The 21,724-nt window shown below is 39.7% G+C and overlaps 1 protein-coding gene across 6 annotated transcripts in view; it reads left to right on the top strand.

Moving 5' to 3' along the window:
- dapk3 (death-associated protein kinase 3) overlaps positions 1 to 13,006 on the top strand; it is a 51,137-nt gene extending 38,131 nt beyond the window's left edge. For all 6 annotated transcript variants that reach the window (XM_059991670.1, XM_059991667.1, XM_059991669.1 and 3 more), the window contains 5 exons: positions 3,414 to 3,462; positions 4,091 to 4,117; positions 6,418 to 6,570; positions 6,693 to 6,738; positions 7,560 to 13,006. In XM_059991670.1, coding sequence (XP_059847653.1) covers positions 3,414 to 3,462; positions 4,091 to 4,117; positions 6,418 to 6,570; positions 6,693 to 6,738; positions 7,560 to 8,102 — 818 coding nt within the window. In that variant the 3' untranslated portion in view covers positions 8,103 to 13,006. The remainder of the gene's footprint in view (positions 1 to 3,413; positions 3,463 to 4,090; positions 4,118 to 6,417; positions 6,571 to 6,692; positions 6,739 to 7,559) is intronic.
- Positions 13,007 to 21,724: the final 8,718 nt, after the last annotated feature.

Below are 21,724 nucleotides of genomic sequence, written 5' to 3'. Positions count from 1 at the left end.
TATTCTCTCAAAGCCAGGTTGACTTTCTCATTTCACCCTATCCTCGTTATATGTGGGGGATACGTTCCTCACAGTCGATGCATAATGTGAATAATTATTTAAATGGAGAAAATAGGGATGCGTTCCAGAGGGCTTCCTAAATATGTTTTATCTGTAATTTATTCACATTTTCATACCAATACGACACAAAAGCAGTACCACAAGGCAACATTCATATTATATTTCATCAATTTAAGGTAATATTCAGCATAAGTTGAAAGTTAACATACTAGGGTGTACAGTACTCACCAACAGTGGCAGGTGTGTTCGCTCCGGTAGATGAGTGGGTGTAGTGTTGGGATCATATCAAACACATCAAGGTGTGAAGGAAGACTCACAGAACTCTTAGAACTCCTGGCAGCAGGAGATGACACCGGTTTGAAGAAAGTGGTGAGGGTTGTTTGCTTGGCAGTATTTTGTTTCTCCAGCATAAATTTGCTTGTCGGGAAGAAGGGTTAATGGCAGGGAACGACTGAAATGCTGACTTCGTTCTAAACCTGGGTCCATGTCCATCGCCATTTGTGCCAAGTGTTCCGGCTTTCACCATTCCCTCATCGTTGAGTAACTCCCGGGATTTTCAAAATCATCTGTTGCTTGCAGCATCTGTGAGAGAGTTCGCCGTATTTAAAAAAAAAAACACCTTGAGTGTGGATCACAACTTGGTCGAGTGGCTGAATCAGCAATGTTGTGTTAGGCTGGTGTATTGTCAAGCAACAAAAGAACTTTAGAGGCAAGATTCTGTTCCCGGTAGTAGTGTCCCAGAGCTGTGTTACCTTCAGCTGATGCCGCACTGTTTATAATTTCCAACTTTTTTTCCAAGAGTTAAAGCGATTCTCTACAGCTCGGCTGATGGCCCAGACATGACTTCAGACGCTTAGGAGACATAGTTAAATATTTCAAGCACAAAATCACTGCACCGTAGATAAAATCAACAAAAATTTAAGAGTGCAAGATCGCACATCTACACCTTGCCAAAACCAATGTGAGACTGGTGGGAGTGAGATTGTGAGGTGTGCGCACCTGACTTGCGTTGGCAGGAAAGCGGTGCTTCTTGTCCCAATAGTGAGACTGTGAGGCGTGCGCACGTGACTTGTATTGGCGGGAAAGCAGTGCTCCTCGCATAACTGAGTTTTGGATGCATATAAGGAGACATTGGTAGAAATAGATTCCTCGCATAACTGAATCCGCATAGTCTGGAGACACATATAATGAGAGTAGGGTATACTTTTAATTTTTCTAAGTACTCTTTTATTATGACCTTAGTAATAGCATCTCACATTTTCCCTGAGAGACATTAATCCAATTGGCCTTCAGTTGTTTGCTTTTGCCTTTTTTTTTGAAAAATGGGAAAGTAGCAAACTTATTCTAACAGAACCTTAACCAAATATTGAGAATTTTGGAAAATTTAATACTCATGGATTTCTTTTGTGACCCAAGATGAAGACTACAAGGATCCAAGGAGTTGTCTGCCTAAAATTCCAATAATTTTCTGTGTACTACTTCCTTTGTGCTAGTGAATACTCTTTACTTCCTGATGCTGAATTTACAGATATTTCTGCAAGGTAATTTGTATACCGAGGAAACCAAAGCAAAATACTTGTTTAACTCATCTGCCATCTATTTATTTAACATTATTAATTCCCAGAGTCACTTTCTGTAGGACCAGTGTTCACTTTGTTATTATAAGTCTCTGAAGAAACTAATCACTTTCGCATTTCCATTTCACCTTTTTTAATTTTACCTTTCAATCATTCTTTTACATACTGTCCAGTCTTCAGCACATCCCATCTGTTCAATTGTATATTTGCATTTTAAATGTTATTTTAACATTGCCTAAAGATTCCTTGCTACTTTAAGCCAGTGTTGTCATCCCAATGCTGTTTTTAAATCTCAAATCACAGTCTTATTTTGCAAGGTTTTCAGAGCTAAATTGACAGGCTTTCTTGATAAGCACTGCAATTTTAGCACGGACTATGAGAAGCTTTGTTTCAAGAATTTAAATAATTGGATAAGGTATTGGGGTATGGAAGGAGGAAAGTTCACTTGAGGACTCTGGATGAAGCATTAGAGAATAGTACTTTAGTCGGGAGCTTGTTGAGGCACATCTGGCAGGAGATTACATGGGAAGTCTTGAAGGATTGGTATATGAATGTAGCCTATACAAGCCTGCACTTTGCAAATCTATGGACAATGTATGTCTTGAGGGCTGTAGGATAAAATGGTTGTCTTTTATCCTTGAATATAGCTGCTTTCACAGGGAGTAGCAAATTCTAACATCTGATCGCGGTCAGCTTGACATGATTTGGATCAGGTAGTTGAGAGAGGTTGTCATTGAGATCCTGAAGACAAAGTAGTCCAGGCATGTATATGAAGCTGTATTTGAGGTCTTGAGCCACAACCTAGTGAGAATTGCACTGATGCAGCTTGGCCTGCATAGATACTGTACCTTGGAGAAGTCTGAGGAACATGGCCCCCTGTAAGCTGAGACAGACAAGGATTCTGAGCCTTTCACCATGTGTTCTCTGAAAGTACCTGTGATCCGCTTCCATACCATGCAGCAAGAGAGGAGCTAAGTGTGGATATACACCTGTTGGAAATCATTTTGCAGAGCAAAAGAGTTAAAGTATATCTGATCAGTATTCTGAATAGGCAGTGAGTCTGCAGAATCCTGTATTAAAGAGTGCAGTTTCAAGTCAAAGTGTTAGTTTTGTGAGTAAAAAGCAACTTGTTTTTCTGCCTAGTAAGAGATGAATATTGGGCAATCAACTATTATTGACATTTAAGGGGAGTGTTGCATTAAGTGCTTCCAGGGCTAACAAAGTTCTGCTAGAAACTGGATTTCCTGTCAGATTCCTAAAGAACTGGCAATAGGTGAGGTCTGATCTTTAGCATAAGCATTATTTTTAATTGCACAATCTTTGTTTTGGCTTTAAAGGAATATCTGGGCCAATGTATGTGAGCATGTTTAACTTGTAATCTTTGAACTTGTTTTATCTGAATTTTTGTGTTTTACTCAAACAGCAACCCCATTTAACCTTTGTTTTTAAACTTTCCTCAATCAATTCCATTGAATTCCTGTCTTTATGCTCAAATCAGTTTCAAGTACTCATCATGATGAGCATTAAACAAAAATAATTTGAGACATCCAAGTTTTGATGTCTGAAACATTCTTTGATTTTTAGGGAAGATTGAGGAGAGCTCCATCACTCTGAGTTCATTGACCATTGTAATGATAAGTATGTTTGAGAGAAAGAACATTGTTTTGTGGTTATCCACCATACACTCTGCATTATTTGTTCCTTCTTTCTCTCCAGGACAGTTTTTTGATAAATAGCAGCTTATTGAGCATCGTTTTGTCTTTTTTTTTCTTTTAGCCCCTGAAATAGTCAATTATGAGCCTTTGGCTTTAGAAGCAGACATGTGGTAAGTTCATCCCACATCCGTAATGAAATTGTTTTTCTTTGTTAAGAAAATAAAGTGGATATATCCTTTAATCTTCTACCTTTCGATATCCCCTTTACTGAAGGCATCATTCTACGCTGTAATACAGATCCATGGGTATGACTGTAGATATAGCTGTTGCAAATAATCATTGTGTTGGGTGTAGTATCTTAGCAGCATTTCTAAGTGAGGCAATACTGGGGTTAAGCCATATCCTTGGGTTTCAGCTGTGCCATTCTTCAATAGTTTACACAAAAAATGAGAATACTTCTGATGTCCTGCATTGCACAGTTGTTACCTATATTTCCAAATTTATGGGCTTAAGGATTTCAGAAGAAGTTTGATGAACCTTGGTTGACTTTATTGTGAAAAGTTCCATAACATCGTTGCGCCAGATTAAGAATCCTTTCTGACATTGTCTCGTTTTGCTGTTCTGCTAAATTGATACTGTCACCTATTGTTACTGTATGTACAGAATTAAAAGCAGATTTACCTAGACTTTTTTCTTAAATTAACTTAGCATATCACACGTCCTATTGCTGATTCTATATTGAGACTTGTCCAGAATATTCTAAACTAACCAGATCTTATTTTTCCTTTGCTTGTACAGGAGCATTGGTGTTATCACTTACATTCTGTAAGTATATCATGCCTGTTATGCCTCAACTTGCGAAGAGCATAGTGTGACTCAGTTTGCAATTCGTGTTTGGTTTTGCAGAAGTATTTTCCTTGAGGGCAATAAAGACAATTGATCAGTTGAGATCATGGAGTAGTTTCAAAGTTCATGACTGCAGCTCAAAAGCATTTCTGGATGCCCAATAGCATAACTGGAATTTGTACTGATTTTTTTTTGTTCACTTCTTTCCCCATCTTTGCAGTCTTGTCATAGTCTTCTACTTGAGTACAAGTTTGTTCTTCTGCCCATCGTGCCTTCCTCCCATTCCCTTTCCTGCATTTGACCCTGGATGATAATGACCATATCTAATCCAGTACGAGTAATTTCCTGTGGGAATCACTGGTTACAAGCTAGAAGTGTGAGGAGTCATCTTTTTATTTCACTTTCCGCCTAAAACTGTCAACACCAATTATAGTGCTTTGTTAATAACTTGTTTGAGGTTAGCTAACTCAAGTTAAACCAGAAATTATAACTGGGATGTTTGTTGGTAGGGACTAAGTGCTAACCAAGGGTTATTTTGGTTCATTAGGTCACAAAGGTAATTTAACAGGTACTTACCCAATTTTGCTCCATTTTTACTTGTGGGATGTGGTGTAATCTTGCCTTATATTCCAGCAATTAGTTGAGAAGCAGCTGCTTCAAACAAATAGGGAAAATTAAATAGAAATGATTGATGAGCAGTAGTTGTCAGATTTGGTGGGAGGTCCTAATTTATTAATTTGAGCTTTCGGAAGAAAACTAATATATGGAGGACAGTGTGGTTGATGAGGTTTTACATGGATGTCAGTAAATCTTTGAATACTAGAATACTAGTCCAAAGGTTGGAGCAAAGGTAAATTGGACCCAAAATATGTTTACGAAAGGGAGGCAGAGGGTGATGGTGAGCTATTGTTGTGAATGGAAGCCTGTGATTAGGAGTGTACCACAGAGATCAATGCTGAGACTTCTGCTGTTTGTTATCTACATTGAGAACCTGGATGTGATAATATGATTAAGTTTGCAGAGGATATGACCATTGCTATTGATTGTGATAAAAGTAATCTTGGGCTACAGAATAATCTTTATCAGTTGGTAAATCGGGCAGGGAAATAGCAGATGGAATTTAATCCTGATAAATGCTGTGACTTCTCATCAAGGTAGGATTTATACCACGAATGGTAGGTGCCTTGGGGGTATAGTGGAATGAAGAAACCTTGGTGTACAAGCTTAAGGATCTTTGGAGGTGACAATACAAGTAGATAGTGGTGAAAAATGGGATGCTTGGCTTCATTAATCAAGATGGAGTATAAGCACAGAGAGATCTTGGATCAATTTTTTTTTTAAATGGCTTTGGGTCACTGGAGTATCATGTACAGTTCTACTCAGTACACTATTAAAAGGAATGAAATTGTACTGGAGAGGGTGCAGAGGAGATTTGCCAAGTTATTGCTGGGGTGGAATGTTTCAGTGTGAGGGAAGACTGGAGGGTCTGATTTCCCTGAAATGGGGTGTGCTGAGGGGGGCACCTGATTCAAAATTGAGGGACAAAGGTGGGTTGTAGAGAGCAGAAACCTTTCCTTTGGCAGAGGTGCTTAAGAATATAGGGCATAGGTTTGCGCTAAGTGCAGAAAGGATCTTGAGGTAAGGGACTGTAGAAGAGGTGCATTGTAGATATTGTTAGTTGGGACTTTCATACAGAATTGGCTCGGGCTTGATTATGAAATCTGAAAACTGATTTTTTTTTACATCTTTCATAGATATATTTGTTGATTGGCTTGGCTTAACCAAATATCTTGTTACAAATCCTTTGTTTTTCCTTGGACTCTTATCAAAACATTTAATTTTAGACTTCAACTTTTTTATTTCATGTAATCACTTCTGTGAAAAACTTATCTTTGGGTTTTCTTGCCACTCCCCCATGAAACTAAATCACAAAGTAACTTCCATTTACAACAGTTTTTAACAAAGTCCTGCTTGTGATTGTTAATACTGTTTACTGATTGGTATGAAATAGTTGAAGTATTTCCCTTTCTCTTGTGTTTTTGAGGTTAAGTGCTTTTCTCTGACATGACGTGATTTGGATTTCTGAAACCTTTACCAGAAAATTGAATTCTCAATATATTTTCCTTGGAAATTAGAAGTGAATCTGCCATATTCCTGCTATACTCTTAAAATTATTTGTCTTTATGGTTCAAAGGTGTACTGTCCTTAATATTTTCAGAAGAGACAGCTGATGGAATGATATGTTGATATTAAGTGCAATTCTTCCCTCTTATTTCCAGTTTGAGTGGTGCTTCTCCATTCCTGGGTGAAACCAAGCAAGAAACCCTGACAAACATTTCTGCTGTGAACTATGACTTTGATGAAGAGTACTTCAGTAACACCAGTGAACTGGCAAAGGATTTCATCCGCAGACTTCTGGTGAAAGACCCCAAGTAAGAACCACCTTTTGCCAAATTAGTGGTAATGAACAGAGTACTTTGATTAGTTAGAGAATGTGGAGACCTGTGTATCCATAAATATGTGTGCATTTTTTCATCTTTTGCCTTTCTTTCAGAAAACGAATGACCATTGGTGATAGTCTTGAACATCCATGGATTAAGGTAATTATTTTATTTTGTGCTTGTATCGTAGAGGTCCAATAATTACACTTTGATATTCTGTGGGGAACACAGCTTACTTGTTCGTGTTGTTGCTAAATGACCAGGAACTAACAAATTGCTAACTAACAAAGGCTTCTACCCTGCCTGTAGTGATGTTCAAGCAGTATGATTCACTCCAGAACACTACCTCTGTTTAGTAGTATCAGTGAAGTATTACAATGTGCCGAAGTTTTATTCGCCCCCCACCGCTATTTTAATATGATAAATCATCTGTGAATTATAAATATGTGGTTTCTAGTCACATAGCAGATTGCAAGATAGTTACTCAAAATTGAGTATGTAAAAGATGCAAAGTGTTAAGAATTACCTGGTACGGAGAAAATGTCAGAATTTAAGTTCCAGTCATCTCAAACTATAAACTATAAAAAATCTGGTGTCAGAGTATAGTCCTCAAATTTGAAGCATTAGAAAATGTTACAGATGGAATCAATAGATTTGAAAATGAGGATGTAAGTTTCAACCTGAGGAGCTCGTAACCTGCTTTGATAATAAGTTTACTTTGAAGCTTGTCATTATATACTACCCTGAGGTTCATTTCTCAGCCAGAGTAGATCAGTAAACTAAAGTGAGTAGGTATTCAGGTACCAGAGCTTGTTTATACAGGATACAAGATGGGAGGCTGGACAGTATAATGATATTTAGAAATGTGAAAGTATGCAGTGCATGCAGGTAGGTTCAGTTACATGCCTTGAAATGGTGCAGAACTTGATTAAAGGAGAAGTACCCAATTTAACATCTTATTCCTCTTCACCCATCTGCAGGTGATCAAGAGGAGGAATGTGAGACGGGAGGATAACGGCAAGAAGCCAGAGCGTCGTAGACTGAAGACAACACGCCTCAAGGAGTACACAATCAAATCCCACTCCAGCATGCCTCCAAACAACACCTATGTCAACTTTGAGAGATTCTCCAAAGTGCTCGAAGAAATCACTGCAGTAGAAGAAAGCATTCAGGAACTGGTGAGAAACAAGAAGTCCTTCAAAGAGGACATTGATGCCCTTGTTTCTATTTACGATGAGAAGGAATCTTGGTATAAAGAAGAGAATGAAAGCATCAGCCAGGACCTTGGGCACATTAAAAATGAGTTGCGCAAGACAGAAACCTTGAGGAAGCAGGCGCAGGATGAAGTCAAATCAACCATGCTGTCTACCAACATCCTAAAGCGAAAATATACTAAACTAGAAACCCGTTATGATGCACTAACTGCAGAACTAAAGTGGGTTGAGGAACTCTTGAAGTCTGTGGAGCAGGAGGGAATGAAAGGAGGGATTGGGAACGATGGCCGACATGGAGGAATGCGCTAGGTGCCATTTGGTTGAAAAAATGTGAACCTCCTGAGCCAGTTCATTATCTGGAACTCTGCCAAATTGGAATTTCACTTCAGCCACTGTTCACAAACTTGAGTTTATCTTTATTCTGGCCCTCTGAAGGGTTATTGTTAAATGTAAATGAATTTTTTTGTTAAATCCCTGAGGATAACGACCTGTCAGTGGATTCTCAATCACTAGCAGTGCATGCTACTATTGGCATTGCTTTTGCTACATTTGAGTACTTGTGCACCTCCCCGTGAGCACAATTTCCTTCCCAACACCTATTGGCAGGGAGGGGATTTATTTGTTATGAGAGATGTGCTTTCTTTTCGATGAGATTCAAACACCCTCCCCACCCACCATCCCAATCTTTACTGTTACTGAAATTATTTGGATCTTTTGCTGACAGGAATAACTAATCTAGTTGGATGACTCAGTTGTTGTCAGGCCTGAGTCTTTTGATCCCTTCTATAATCTAAAATGGTTACATATGAAATAGTTAAGAGAATTTCCTATTTGCATGAGTTGACATTCACTGGAGAAATAGCAAAATCTTCAGAAAAGACCAGATGCATGATTTGCATCAATGACTTCAGTAGTGTGCTTAGTGAAACTAAGGACCAAATGTACTTATTTCTGATTTTGAAGGAAAATCTCCTTATTTTACACACTGGCATTTGCTTCACTGCTTCAGTAGGGAGAGTAAACCTTTTGCAATACGCGCTGCTAATTCTGATTGGCAGATTGAATTGTAGATGTGGGCAGACAGCTAAAATGCCAAATTCTCTGAGCAGCTGCCTTGTTTTCTGTAGTGAGGAGATGATGAGTGGGGCGAATCTATCACTGCTTCTGTCTCATTGCAAGTTCAGGTCCAATTCTCCAGAATCCAATGGGCAGCTCTTTTGCATTTCCTTTAAAACATTCTGACGTTGGGTCTCGGATTTTGTTGCCTGGAAATCTCTAATTTGGATGTTATGACATTGACTCGGTACTAATGAAGAATGAGTTGAAATGGATCTTCATTTGAATCTCAGTAATGAAATGCTTTGTTCATTGCTACACAAAGGTGTTATGGAAACTTTATTTAGACATTTACATAATTATGAACAGCTTTAAGTTCTGGCAGCAAAGTTAATGTTTCCTGTGTCAGGGATGAAAGTCCAGCTAGCAGAAGTCGAGTAGCAGAACAGGGGATGATGTGATACCAAACTTAAATTCCACAAATTATCGAACCTGACTACCTCTTGCAAAATGACTGCTGAGATCTCCAAAAATTCCATTGTTCCCTTTTAAATGTATTGCAACATAGTATCCTCTGAAAAGGCATCCTTTGCTTATTTTTGGATTTCTAATATGAACCTGGAATTCCTCAAACCATTATGTAAATTCAAAGTCAGTTCTAGTTACACCAGTTCCTTCCTTAGGTGGCCCCTCCCCCACAACCCACTTGCCAAACCAGGTAAATGCTAGTGCATCTTCAGGAGATGTGCAAATGCCAGTAGTTGAGTACAAGATTGTGCCTGCTTTGTGTGAAAGGGATGACCTGTCCTCACAAAAATGTTTTTCCACCAGCTCAATTTGTGGTGCAGTTTTCACTAAATACTTTAGAGGTTGTATTGACTAGTAGTAACTTTGTGCAAGTTCTTATAAGAAAGAATTACCTGTAAGTAGCTGGTGTTTCAATGTGCCATGCACTAGAGGGATCTACTGCAGTCACTGGTACTGTACTCATTTCACTGAACTTTTGCAAGTGATGTTTGCTGCCATTCCCTTCCCAACTCCTTTTGTAACATTAGCGGCTAAAATATTTCACTTTTTTGTACTCCTATTATTTGTATAACAATATTGTCTTAAGATTTAATATGGCATTAACTTGATTTCCTTTGAGCTTTGTTATAAGCAAGTTAAATCTTTGTTTATAATTTGTGATGTAAAGAACCTCAGTGTAGTATACTATGCAAATTTCTTTTGATCTAGTCTTAATATTTAACTGTCCAGTTAACACCATTTGCACGTAATGCGTTACTTTCCATGCAATAATAAACATTAACCATTCCAAGAATTTGAAGTTAGGAAATTAGTTTTGTTGATGGGTTTAATTTGTGGAGATAGCCACACAGATATTAACTATTCTTGGACTGTTTGAGTAAAATATACTTGAATACCAAACAGAGGGAACAGTAAAACTTAGAGTAATTTAATACTCTTGTGGTGGTAAATCCATTTTGGTCACATAATGTGCTTTTGCATTGAACAGACTTTTTAGTGCAACACTCAGAACTGATCAGTATTGTCAGCAATATCACCATGTCACTTTGTCTTGATGTTTGATACAAAGCCAAAACATTTCATTAAACTGTTTAAGTTCTGGATAATTAAAATTCTGGGTTTCCATTCTCTCCTATCCTGGAATATATATAGCAAAATATTAACTTATTCTGTGAGGTAAGTCACTGTAACATTCCACATGCATACTTTGTTTTAAAACTCGAATCCTGCACAGTAGTATGAGATGGTTGCTAGACAAAATGAATGTGACTAGATGTATTATATGCACATCGAGTCCTGGCATTGTCTACACACTGCAAAGTTCATATTTATTCAGCTGAACACTAAAAGCACCTTTAAATGTTTTAACGCATAGTGCATTTCTTGAAAATGGCAGAGATGTGATCTTCATAGCATAAGTCAATATGGATACATCTTAAACACAAATCTATTAATGTGTGTTAATGTGCTAACTATCCCTCCAGTACTGGAGAAACATGATAGAATTAAAATGTCTGTTCAGTCTTGGAAAAGACCACCAGACTGCACATCTTCAACCACCTACCCTGCACTCAGCCGGAGAGAATGGAAACATACTAGATTGATTTCTGATCTGCATGGAGTTTACAGTCCTTTATATTTAGTGTCAGCAATGTACATGTCAAGGAGAAAAATCAAGTGAATATTCCAGCATCTGCTTTCTAGCAATTCCGGTGATTATGCTTACTTGGATATTAGTGATGTTACTTCTCTACAGTCAAGTACCCTGACACTGGGGTCAGACCTGTTGAATAGTTGACCTGTTCTGCCTGTATTCCGTGCTGGCTGTTCAGAAGAGAGGGGCAGAATTCTATTAGGATGTTGTACTGGGAAACTATCTCTGACAAGGAACTTTTTGATGCTGTAATTTTAAATCTTTGTACTGTTTTGTTTAAAATCACACTTTGCTTTCCATCCAATTGATCTGTCAGTACATTAACCTTGCCATTAATTTTACTTGATCAATAATCAAAATTGATTATTAGTCCTTAGTTAATTAGAATTGAGAAAAATGATAAACAATTGGCCTACCCTGGTGCTTTGAATAGCAAAGTGTTAATTAGATTTCTGTGGACCCTGTGCCCCATCCCCACCATGACGGAATCATTATAACCTTCTCTGTGAAAATGTGCTACGCACAAAATGGCTGCTGCATTTTCTATATTACAACAGTGACTAATTTCATTACCCTCATATCTTTGATCTATTGATTATCTTATGTAACCCAACCTTCAATAAAATGGAGTTACCTAGCAATTTAATAGCTAATCAACTTGCAGCAGAGTACTATAGAGATAATATTTTAAATGATTTGAAAAAATGCTTTGTGTATAAATTTAGACTAATATATGAACTGGTTAAAGACACAATCTGCGACAAAACCTGACTTTCTGTAGCTGCAGCAAATCTTGCTATAGTTTGTTTCAACTGTCCTGAGTTCTATGAAATGACTTGGTCAGTATCAGCAAGACAGGAGTTGCAGGATAAAGCCTTACACAGTGTCAAGTGTATTCTGTAACCAGTCAAGTTCATCCTGTTGCATCTTGCGCTGCTGTTTAATACCGTGTAAGGTATACACTCTGGAATGATTATCGAACCAGCACTTGATGGGCTGCAAGTGTAACACACTTGAGGAACAAATTATACTATAAAGAAAAAGCGGGCAACATTTTCGCCCACCCAGCACTGGAGAAGTTATCTGTAGACTAGCACACATAATTAAACCATTTCATATTTAATGAGCAGAATCCAAGTCATTCAATACAGCAAGATAAGTATTTTTCTGGGCTGGAAATGACGTTTGATCTATCAGGTCTTTACTTATACAGCAAATTGTCCAACTTTCAACATGACCTGTGTATTCAACTTCCTTTTTAAATACCCATAGACCCAACCTTCCTGCAGGTGCAGGTTTCACTTCCTGAATTTTCAGTGCAAATGGAAATGAACTTTTCTGAGCTGTATTTGCATATTTGAAAAGATCACTTGTCCATGTATTTCCTTCAATGAGTAGTGGTTAAAACTTCTAGCTACAGCCAAGAGGTTCTCCTATTTAAAGCCCTTTTCAGTGGGTGTAAGGCCCCACTTAGGGGTAAGCAGTTATCTGCCCTGTGTTTGGAAGCTTGATGTCAGCTAGCTTCCTCGCCTGACTGCTGGTTCTTGTTAATTACTGTTATGGTGCAACGAAACTTGCCAATATTATTTCAATGAACACAACTTCTATGGGAGAAACTGTTTTTAATGTGATAAAGCTTTCTACACTATTTTAAACAAGTGGGACATATGGCATACAGTATTTCATTAGTCAATGATGGGGAGAGATAAAAGTCTGTTTATTATCTATCAAGTACTTAGTGTTCACTTTAATTTTGTCTTCACTGTCTAGTGCATTAGTGGGCATGTTATACACCAACTATTGCATATGACGCATATATTTAAAACCACTTCTAATTTCCTTTATTGTAAACTTTGATCTTTAGTTGCTATTTGTATGCATCACACACGAATATTTTAAGAGCTATGAACAAAGTATTTTACTGTTTAAGGTGACCAAGGTTTGTTTCTTTAACATTTTGTAATAAACTTTTTAAACAAAATATGGTGGCATTTTTATACTTGCATTCTATTTATAATAGGTCACTAAGATGTTTCATTGCTGATCCCTCCCAAAAATGTACCTTGTGATCCTCTGAGGACTTTTCATGTTTAGCTGATCAGTGGCATGGAACTTGGGTACTAGACACCACCTTGTGCTTGTCTCTACAGAGTATTTTCATGAGCTAACTATGCATCAATAAACTACTTTAAATTAATTGAATTCTTCTGACATACAGGGCAACGTTGCAGAACGAGGTGTAGAGAGCACCTAATTATAAAGAAAATTGACAAATGGTGTATTTGGAACAACGAGTCAAGGCAGACTGATGTTTAAGCTTGTTAAATTATAGGACTACCAGATTCTTGTGAATCTACTGAAATCCGGCATGCCTCGAGCAACCCTTACTAATTTTTATCATTACACCATAGAAAGCACTGTATACAGAGGCAAAACAACTTGGTACAGCAATTGCTCTGAGCGATGTTGATATTACAGGGAGCAGCCTCCCTCAATGGACTTCTCATTATATTTCCCACTGCCTCAGTAAAATATAAGGCTCACTCTCTCTCTCTCTCTCTCTCCAATTTCTTTAGCCAGAGGGTAGTAAATCTGTTAATTCATTGCCTCAAACAGTTGTAGAGACCAAGTCACTGAGTATATTTAAAATGTTACGTACCCCGTAACTGGGTCACTTACCAGCAAAGATGGAGAGGTCCTTTGAAGTCTGATGGTACTATTTTTAACAGTATTTATTGATAAAAATACACAAAAATATCAATGCAAACATACAGATAATATACATCGTCAATACTAAATCTAAAAGCGCGGATATAATAATAATCAATAAGAAATAGCTCTATCGTTGTCTAGGGGATAATGTATTGTCTGATGGAAATATAAAGGTCACTCAAGGTCATTCAAGCTGCAGCTTTTTGGTTGGAGAGAAAGACGGGTTAAAACTTGCCCATTTCTTTTATGATGTCAATCCTTCGAGTCGTTGGGAGTTGATTTCCCCGTTGTTAGCTAAAAACTGTTCTGTGGTAAAGGACCACTGATTCCGGGGCAAATGGAAACGGACGCACGTGGCCTTCCCACTGGCTTTCGCTATTAAGGGATCGCTAGCGTTTCTTCTGGTGCGTCTCAAGGGGCTGTTCCCACAGACCCTCTTTTTATCCTGACTCACAGGGTCTCAGATGTAAATCATGTTGGGATGATGCAATCCCTCCACCAACCTCCCCCCTCAGTTCATTGCCTGGGGCTTCGATGCATCGTACAGGATTCAATACACAATTCCGTCTCCAAGAGACAATAACCGGCATCAATGGTTCCACCTTTTCGGAGGCCAGGACACATTCCAAACTCTTTGTGGATTCTGCATGTCTTTCTCTCATTTCCTGGGTCTCCTGAACTGACTTAATAGTGATCTTGCGATTCTCACAAAGGAGGGGGCTACCCCGCACCCTTCGGCCCCTCAGAGCGGTGGCACATTCGTAACAAAAATAAAGGTTGATAGGTTCTTGATTAGTCAGGGCATCAAAGGTTATGGAGAGAAAGGAGGAGAATGGGGTTAAGGGGATAATAAATCAGCCATGATGGAATGAGCTGACTGACTGGGTCCTATATCATCTTGTCTTACCTTCACTGAGTAATCTTGGGGGAGCTCATGCAAATAGTTACTACTTCTCCTGTACCCCTCCCTCCAAGATATTAGTTAAATTTGTTCATTACTCAAGAAGCAAAATGGGGTATAACTGGTGAGATAGTTGGAAGAGTAAGGGCTGTGAGCTTCAACTGCATTTAATAATGAAAGGTTTCTGTGCAATGTAGGGTGTTACTTGCACACTTGAATACATAGAATAGGATGGGAACAAGCCCTTCAGCCCATAACATTGTGAGGGACCAGCTAAAAAGCAAATTGAAAACATCCAAACACTAATTCCTCCTATCTACATAATGTCCATATCCCTCCATCTTCCTCACATTCATGTGCCCATCTAAACATCAATTCCCCTTTGAATCTAACATTCCCCCCTCTCCATGCATGCCATGGAGTATTAGACATTTCAACCCTGGGAAACAGATGCTCCCTGTCTACTCTGTCTATGCCTCTCATAATCGTATAAGCCTCAGTCAGATCTCCCCTCAGCCTCTGCCGCTCCAGTGAAAACAACCCAAGTTTACCCAACCTCTCATGATAGCATATGCCCTCTGAAGCAAAGCAGGCAGCATCCCGGTAAACATCTTCTGCTCCCTCTCCAAAGGCTCAACAACCTTCCTGCAGTGGGGTGACCAGAACATTTTGTAACACTCCAGGTGTGGCCTAATCACATACACAAATAATGTGAAAGCCAATTGAGAATGATGTGCAATGTCTACAAAGGGCCACAGACTGAGATAATGTACAAGGTTACCTGTTTTGGTAAGAAGTATAGAAAAGCAGAATAATTAAGATTTGGGGTGAGCTAAAATGAGAGGTAGCATGCAGGTACACGTTATTAGGATGACAACCAGTGCGGACCTTTTTCCGCTATAGCAATGGAGCGCAAACGTTTTCCTAGAAGAGGGCAATGCTGAGGCTACGTACTGTGCAGTTCCAGTCTCCTTGTTCAGGAGAGGGTTATATTTGAGGTGAAGCTTCCCTGCTGATGCACCATCAATAACTCACTCTGAGACGTAAAGGCGAGATATTGGCTTTTATTGACTGGAAGAAGGAACAAGCAGTGAGTGACCACCATACTACATCCTGGAGACTGAGAGGCTGGGCTCAGGCCTTGATCACCTTTATACAGGGGTCTGTGGCAGGGGGCGTGTCCAGACAGGTATATGTAGTTCACCACTCCTGCATCACTAGATTGATTCATGGGATAATGATTTATGGGGAACGTGAACAGATTCTGAAGTTACTTAATAGATTCAATTGGTGAATCGAATAGATCTGGAGTTTTTAAGAAAGCGAGGTAACGAGTGTTTCCAGACTTTGGTTTCCATTTCTGTTTGTTATTTAAGACTGATACATGAAGGAATTTTGCCTGGTTATGGATCTTTGGAAATGCCTACTCTCGGGAGCTCTTGTTGAGTTAGTAAGTGGACTGAAGGCTAAGGTAAATTTTGAATAACTCAGAGTGGTAATTATCATTACTTATAGGACATGAGTTTTGAAGTAGATTGGCTTGTGACATACTTATTAATATTTCCCCAGTGGAAGGCATCTACCTTCTGTTTAGTGTGCTGAGAGAGGAGATAGATCTGAACCCATGTGTAGCACAGAAATCAGAGGAGCTGAGCTGGAAGTCACTGCTGCTCCACCAGCCGGAGAGTGTCGTGGTCAAGGCCTGAAACACTCTCTGATGACAGCTGCTCATGGCCAAAGGCTACGGTCACCTCATCAGGTAACTGAAGAGAGTGTCTGGTGTATGGTGCAGCAAGTACTAATTTTGAAGTGGCTGGAATGATCAACTTAAACTAGTCTTGAGAGGCAACAGAAACTGATATTTGCAGTTCAACTGCTGGTTTAATGGGCAGGTTTACAAAAGGTGGCTGCCAGTACCTGTGACCATTTATTCTACAGCCTAGGATGAGTTTCACTTCCAGGGTGTTGCTATTGTCACTTATATGGGAATTGTTTTCCAAATGCCACAAATTTGCAGCTCAAAGATGGTGTCAATGTAACTCCCAACACTTCTTGGAACAAAGTGACCTCTAGTGAATCCTCCAGATATACAGACACAAAACGCTGGGGGAACTCAGCAGGCCAGGCAGCATCTATGGAAAAGAGTAAACAGTTTACATTTTGGGCCGAGACCCTTGATCAGGACTGGAAAGAAAGAGAAGTCAGAGTAAGAAGGTGGAGGGAGGGGAGGGAGAATTGCAAGGTGGTAGGTGATAGGTGAAACTGGTGGAGGGGTGAGTAAAGAGCTGGGAAGTTGATTGGTGAAAGAGATAAAGGGCTGGAAGAAGAATCTGATAGGAGAGGGCAGAAGACCATGGAAGTAAGGGAAAGGGGAGGAGCACCATTGGGAAGTAATGGGCAGGTAAGGAGATGAGGAGATAAGGTGAAAGGGGAATGGTGAAGGTGGGGCAATTATTGGAAGTTTTAGAAATTGATGTTCATGTCATCAGGTTGGAGGCCACCTAGATGGAATATAAGGTGTTGTTCCTCTAACATGAGTGTGGTCTCATTTGGATTTCCAGCATTTCTCATGATTGTGATCCTCCAGATCTGTCTTTTTGTGAAAATGGTATAACTAGAGTTTTCTCTTCATGGAAGACTGATTTTTCACAACAGAAAATAGTACACTTTATACCCACACAATCCCCATTGTACACTTTCATTCAGAGAAACCAGACGGAACAAATTGCTAGAGGGAAATGTAATTGAAGGCACTCTGGGACTGCTATGAAATTTATAATTACAGAAGTAGAACTAAAATGGATATTTGACACTGTTGCACTACTTGTTATAGAACATGGCACAGTACAGCAGAGGAACAGGGCCTTCACCCCGCAGTGTGTTGCTCATAATGTCAAATTAAACTAAATCTTTTCTGTGTGTACCTGATCCGTCACTCGCCCCCACCCAATTTCCCGCATGCTATTGTCTATCTAACTGCCTCTTAACGGTATCATGGTATGTTTTTACCACCACCCCGGCAGCCCATCAAGCACCCAATTTGCTTCACTCATCTCCTTTAAACTTCCCCCTTTCACTTGTGTAATGAGAACCAGGCTCACAGGCCTTTTGTCAAGGCCCATTTAATCTGTGCTGTCTTTCCATAATCCCAACAGTCCCTGGAGTTGATTTTCAGTTATCCTCCTCTCAGTGCGACAACTCCACCCTGATTCTCCTATCATCCCCAAGATAAATGGTAACTTACAGGGATTAATTAACCTTTCAATCCAAACTTATACTGGCAACTAAAGATGAGGCACCCAAGTAAAACAAGATGGGTTCAGTTTGTCCAAGTGAATGTTTCAATAATTAGAAGCTTAAATCCACTGAATATATACAGTAGAAAGTCAGCATTGTTCTTCATATATATCTTTTCAAATGTGATGGTTCCAGGCTAAGACTGGAAATTGCCTTAGAGAGCATTTTGGAGACAGTGATCACAATTCTATCTCCTTTACCATATCATTGGAGAGGGATAGGAACAGACAAGTTAGGGAAACATTTAATTGGAATAAGGGGAACTATGAGGCTATCAGGCAGGAACTTGGAAGCATAAATTGGAAACAGATGTTCTCAGGGAAACGTACCAAGAAAACATGGCAAATGTTCGAGGGATATTTGCGTGGGGTTCTGAGTAGGTACGTTCCAATGAGACATGGAAAGGATGGTAGGGTACAGGATCGGTGTTGCACAAAGGCCATTGTAAAGCTAGCCAAGAAGAAAAGAAGAGCTTATGAAAGGTTTAAAAAAACTAGTTAACGATATGATTATAAGGCTAGGAGGAGGGAGCTTAAGAATTAAATCAGGAGAGCCAGAAGGAGCCATGAGAAGGCCTTAGTGGACAAGATTAAGGAAAACCCCAAGGCATCCTACAAGCATTGAAGAGCAAGATGATAAAATGTGAGAGAATAGGACCAATCAAGTGTGACAATGGAAAAGTGTGTATGGAACCGGAGGAGATAGTGGAGGTACTTAATGAACACTTTGCTTCAATATTCACTACGTCTATGTTCACTCTATGCCTTTCCAAATTTTATAAACCTTTGTTAGATCTCCCTCAGCCTCCGGTGCTCCAGAGAAAACAACCCTCTCATGATAGCACATGCCCTTTAAGCCGGGCAGCATCTTCTGCCCCCTCTCCAAAGCCTCTAGTGGGCTAGAGGAATGTACACAATGCTCTAGATGTGGCCTAACCAGAGCTTTATAAAGTTGCATAAAGTTTTATAAAGTCTTCTCCCTGTAACCTTTGATACCCTGACTAATCAAGAACCTAGCAAACCTACTTTAAATATACTCAGTGACCTGGCCTCCACAGCCATCTGTGGCAATGAACTCCACAGATTCATCACCCTCTGGCTACAGAAATTTCTCCTCCTCTCCATTCTAAAGGGATGTATTTGTATTCTGAGGTGGTGCCCTCTGATCTCAGATATCCCCACCATAGGAAACAGCCTCTCGACATCCTTTCAATATCTGACAGGTTTCAATGAGATTTCCCCTCCAAACTCCAGTGAGCACAGGCCCAGAGCAAACAAATGCTCATAAGTTAACCCTTTCATTCTTGGGATAATTCTTGCGAACCTCCTCTGCACCCTCTCCAATGCCAGCACATCCTTTCTTTAGATAAGGACCCAAATCTCTCACAGTATTCCAAGTGCGGTCTGACCAATGCCTCATAAAGCCTCAGAATTATATCCTTGCTTTTATGTTCTAGTCCTCTCAAAATTAATGCCAACATTGCTTTTGCCTTCCTTACCACTGACAACACTGATAACCTTTAGTGAATCCAGAACGAGGACACCCAAGTACTTTTGCACCTCTGATTTCTGAACTTGCTCTGGTTTAGAAAATACATGTTTATCCCTTTATGCATTCTTACAAAGAGCATACCTATACATTTCCTTAAACTGTATTCCATCTGCTACTTCTTTGCCCATTCTCTTAATCCAAGTCTTTTTTCAGACTCCCTGCTTCCTCAGCACTATTTGCCTCTCCACCTATCTGTGTATCATCTGTAAACTTGGCCATAAAGACATCAATTCCGTCATTCAAATAATTGACATATCATGCGAAAAGAAGTGGTCCCAACACAGACTCTGCGTAACACCACTAAATACTGGCACCTAAGCAGAAAAGTCCCCCTTTGTTTTCACTCTTCGCCTCCTGCCAATCATCCAATCTTCTATCCATTCTATCCTGTAATGCCATGGCCTCTAAACAGCCTCATGTGTTTAACACCTTGTCTATCCTGCCTGTTATTTCCTCAAAGAATTTCAACAGATTTGTCAGGCAAGATTTCTCCATAAGGAACCATGCTGACTTTGGCCTATTTTATCATGTGCCTCCAAGTACCCTGAAGCCTCGTCCTTAATAATGGACTACAACACCTTGCCAACTACTGAAGTCAGGCTAACTGGCCTAGGGCTATAATTTTCTGTCTTTTGCCTTTCTTCTTAAAGAGTGGAGTAACATTTGGAATGGTTCCAGAGACATTTGCAATTTTCCAGACCTCTGAAAGCTTTCCAGAACCCAGTCATTCTTGAAAGATCATACGAATGCATCCACAGCCATTTCCGCTGCCTCTTTCAGAATCCTGGGATGCAGTCCATCTGGTCTGGGTGACTTATCTACCTGTCTTGGTAGGTGAGGGATATCGGGCAGCCACAGCATGTCATGCAGGAGAAGGGTGGAGTTGTGAGTCTCTGAGCAAACTGATTAAACTTGAAGTAAGAAAAATATTGAAGAGGAGAGAGTGCATTAGGTGTGGTTTAGACAGATTTCAGTAAGACTTTGGCAATATCCCACAAGGGAGACTGGTCCAAAAGGATAGAACCCATGAGATACACGGCACATCGTTTAATTAAATTTGAAATTGGCTTCGATAAGATGATAGTAGTGAGTTGTTTTTGCAACTGGATGCCTGTGATTTCTGGTGTTCTGCAGGATGATGGCAGGAATGGATTTGGCCTGGGAGAGATGGGACGAGAGAGATTGTGGAATAGGAGAAGTTCAGGTAGCATGTGTGACAAACCGGGGCATGTTTGGGGCTGGTTGAAATTAGTATAATGGCGGGGTGTGTAGTTGGAGATAGTTGTTTTTTAAAAATCTTCATTTTGATTTGTTGCCCTCCTTTAGACACCCTAAATTTTCAACATCTGAAAGGAAGTTAGGTATGTGATACAATGCTCTCAGTTTGACAGCAGGAGTGCATCACCAACAGCTCTCAAGAAGTTAAACACCATTTGGAATGCTTGACACCCAGACTCCACCTGAACCAAAGATTGTTGCTACCACTGCTGTAAAATGGTTGAAGTGTGGACCACCGGTGAAAGGCAGTGCTCTTCTTAGCCTGGATTACTCTGAAAGCACCTCCCAAACCCTCAACATCTACCACAGAGGGCAAAGGTAATAGGTAATGGGAACTCCACCAATTACCGAGCTCCCCTCTAGGTCACTGAATTTGGAAATATATTGACAGTCCTTCTTTGTCATTGGGTCTATAACTTGGAAAATCCTACTGAAAATCATCAGCTTTTCTAGGCATTTGAGAATGAATGGTACCTAGATCCTAAAAAAAAATTAAAATATTAATTGCATGGAGGGTCAACGCCTTATTCTAATGTTATTGGGTTGTAAGATCACCCTAGGAACGAAAGGGAGAACTAGATAAAGGGAGGATAGTGTGAGAGAATGGAATGAGAAATGGAACAGAAGCAAATATGGGTTAGTCCACCCTTGATCCATCACCCAGGACATGCCCTCACACTCAACACTTCAGGAACAACTTCTTCCCCTCTACCATCAGATTTCAGAATGGGCAGTAAACTCACAAACACTCTGTAATTTTTCTTTTCTTTCTACGCTCTATATATATATATATATACACACACACTATGCATACTTGTTATAATTTACAGTTACTATAAATTGCAATGTAGTTCTGCCGCAAAATAACAAATTCCACAACCTATTCATGTGATATTAAACCTGATTCTGACCTTCCCTCCCTTTCCATAGCACAGTTGATCCAGTCTGGGTTGT

Source organism: Hypanus sabinus, chromosome 16, assembly GCF_030144855.1.
Source record: "Hypanus sabinus isolate sHypSab1 chromosome 16, sHypSab1.hap1, whole genome shotgun sequence".
In the NCBI taxonomy this organism is placed as follows: Eukaryota; Metazoa; Chordata; class Chondrichthyes; order Myliobatiformes; family Dasyatidae; genus Hypanus; species Hypanus sabinus.
This window is presented reverse-complemented; position numbering and strand designations above follow the sequence as displayed.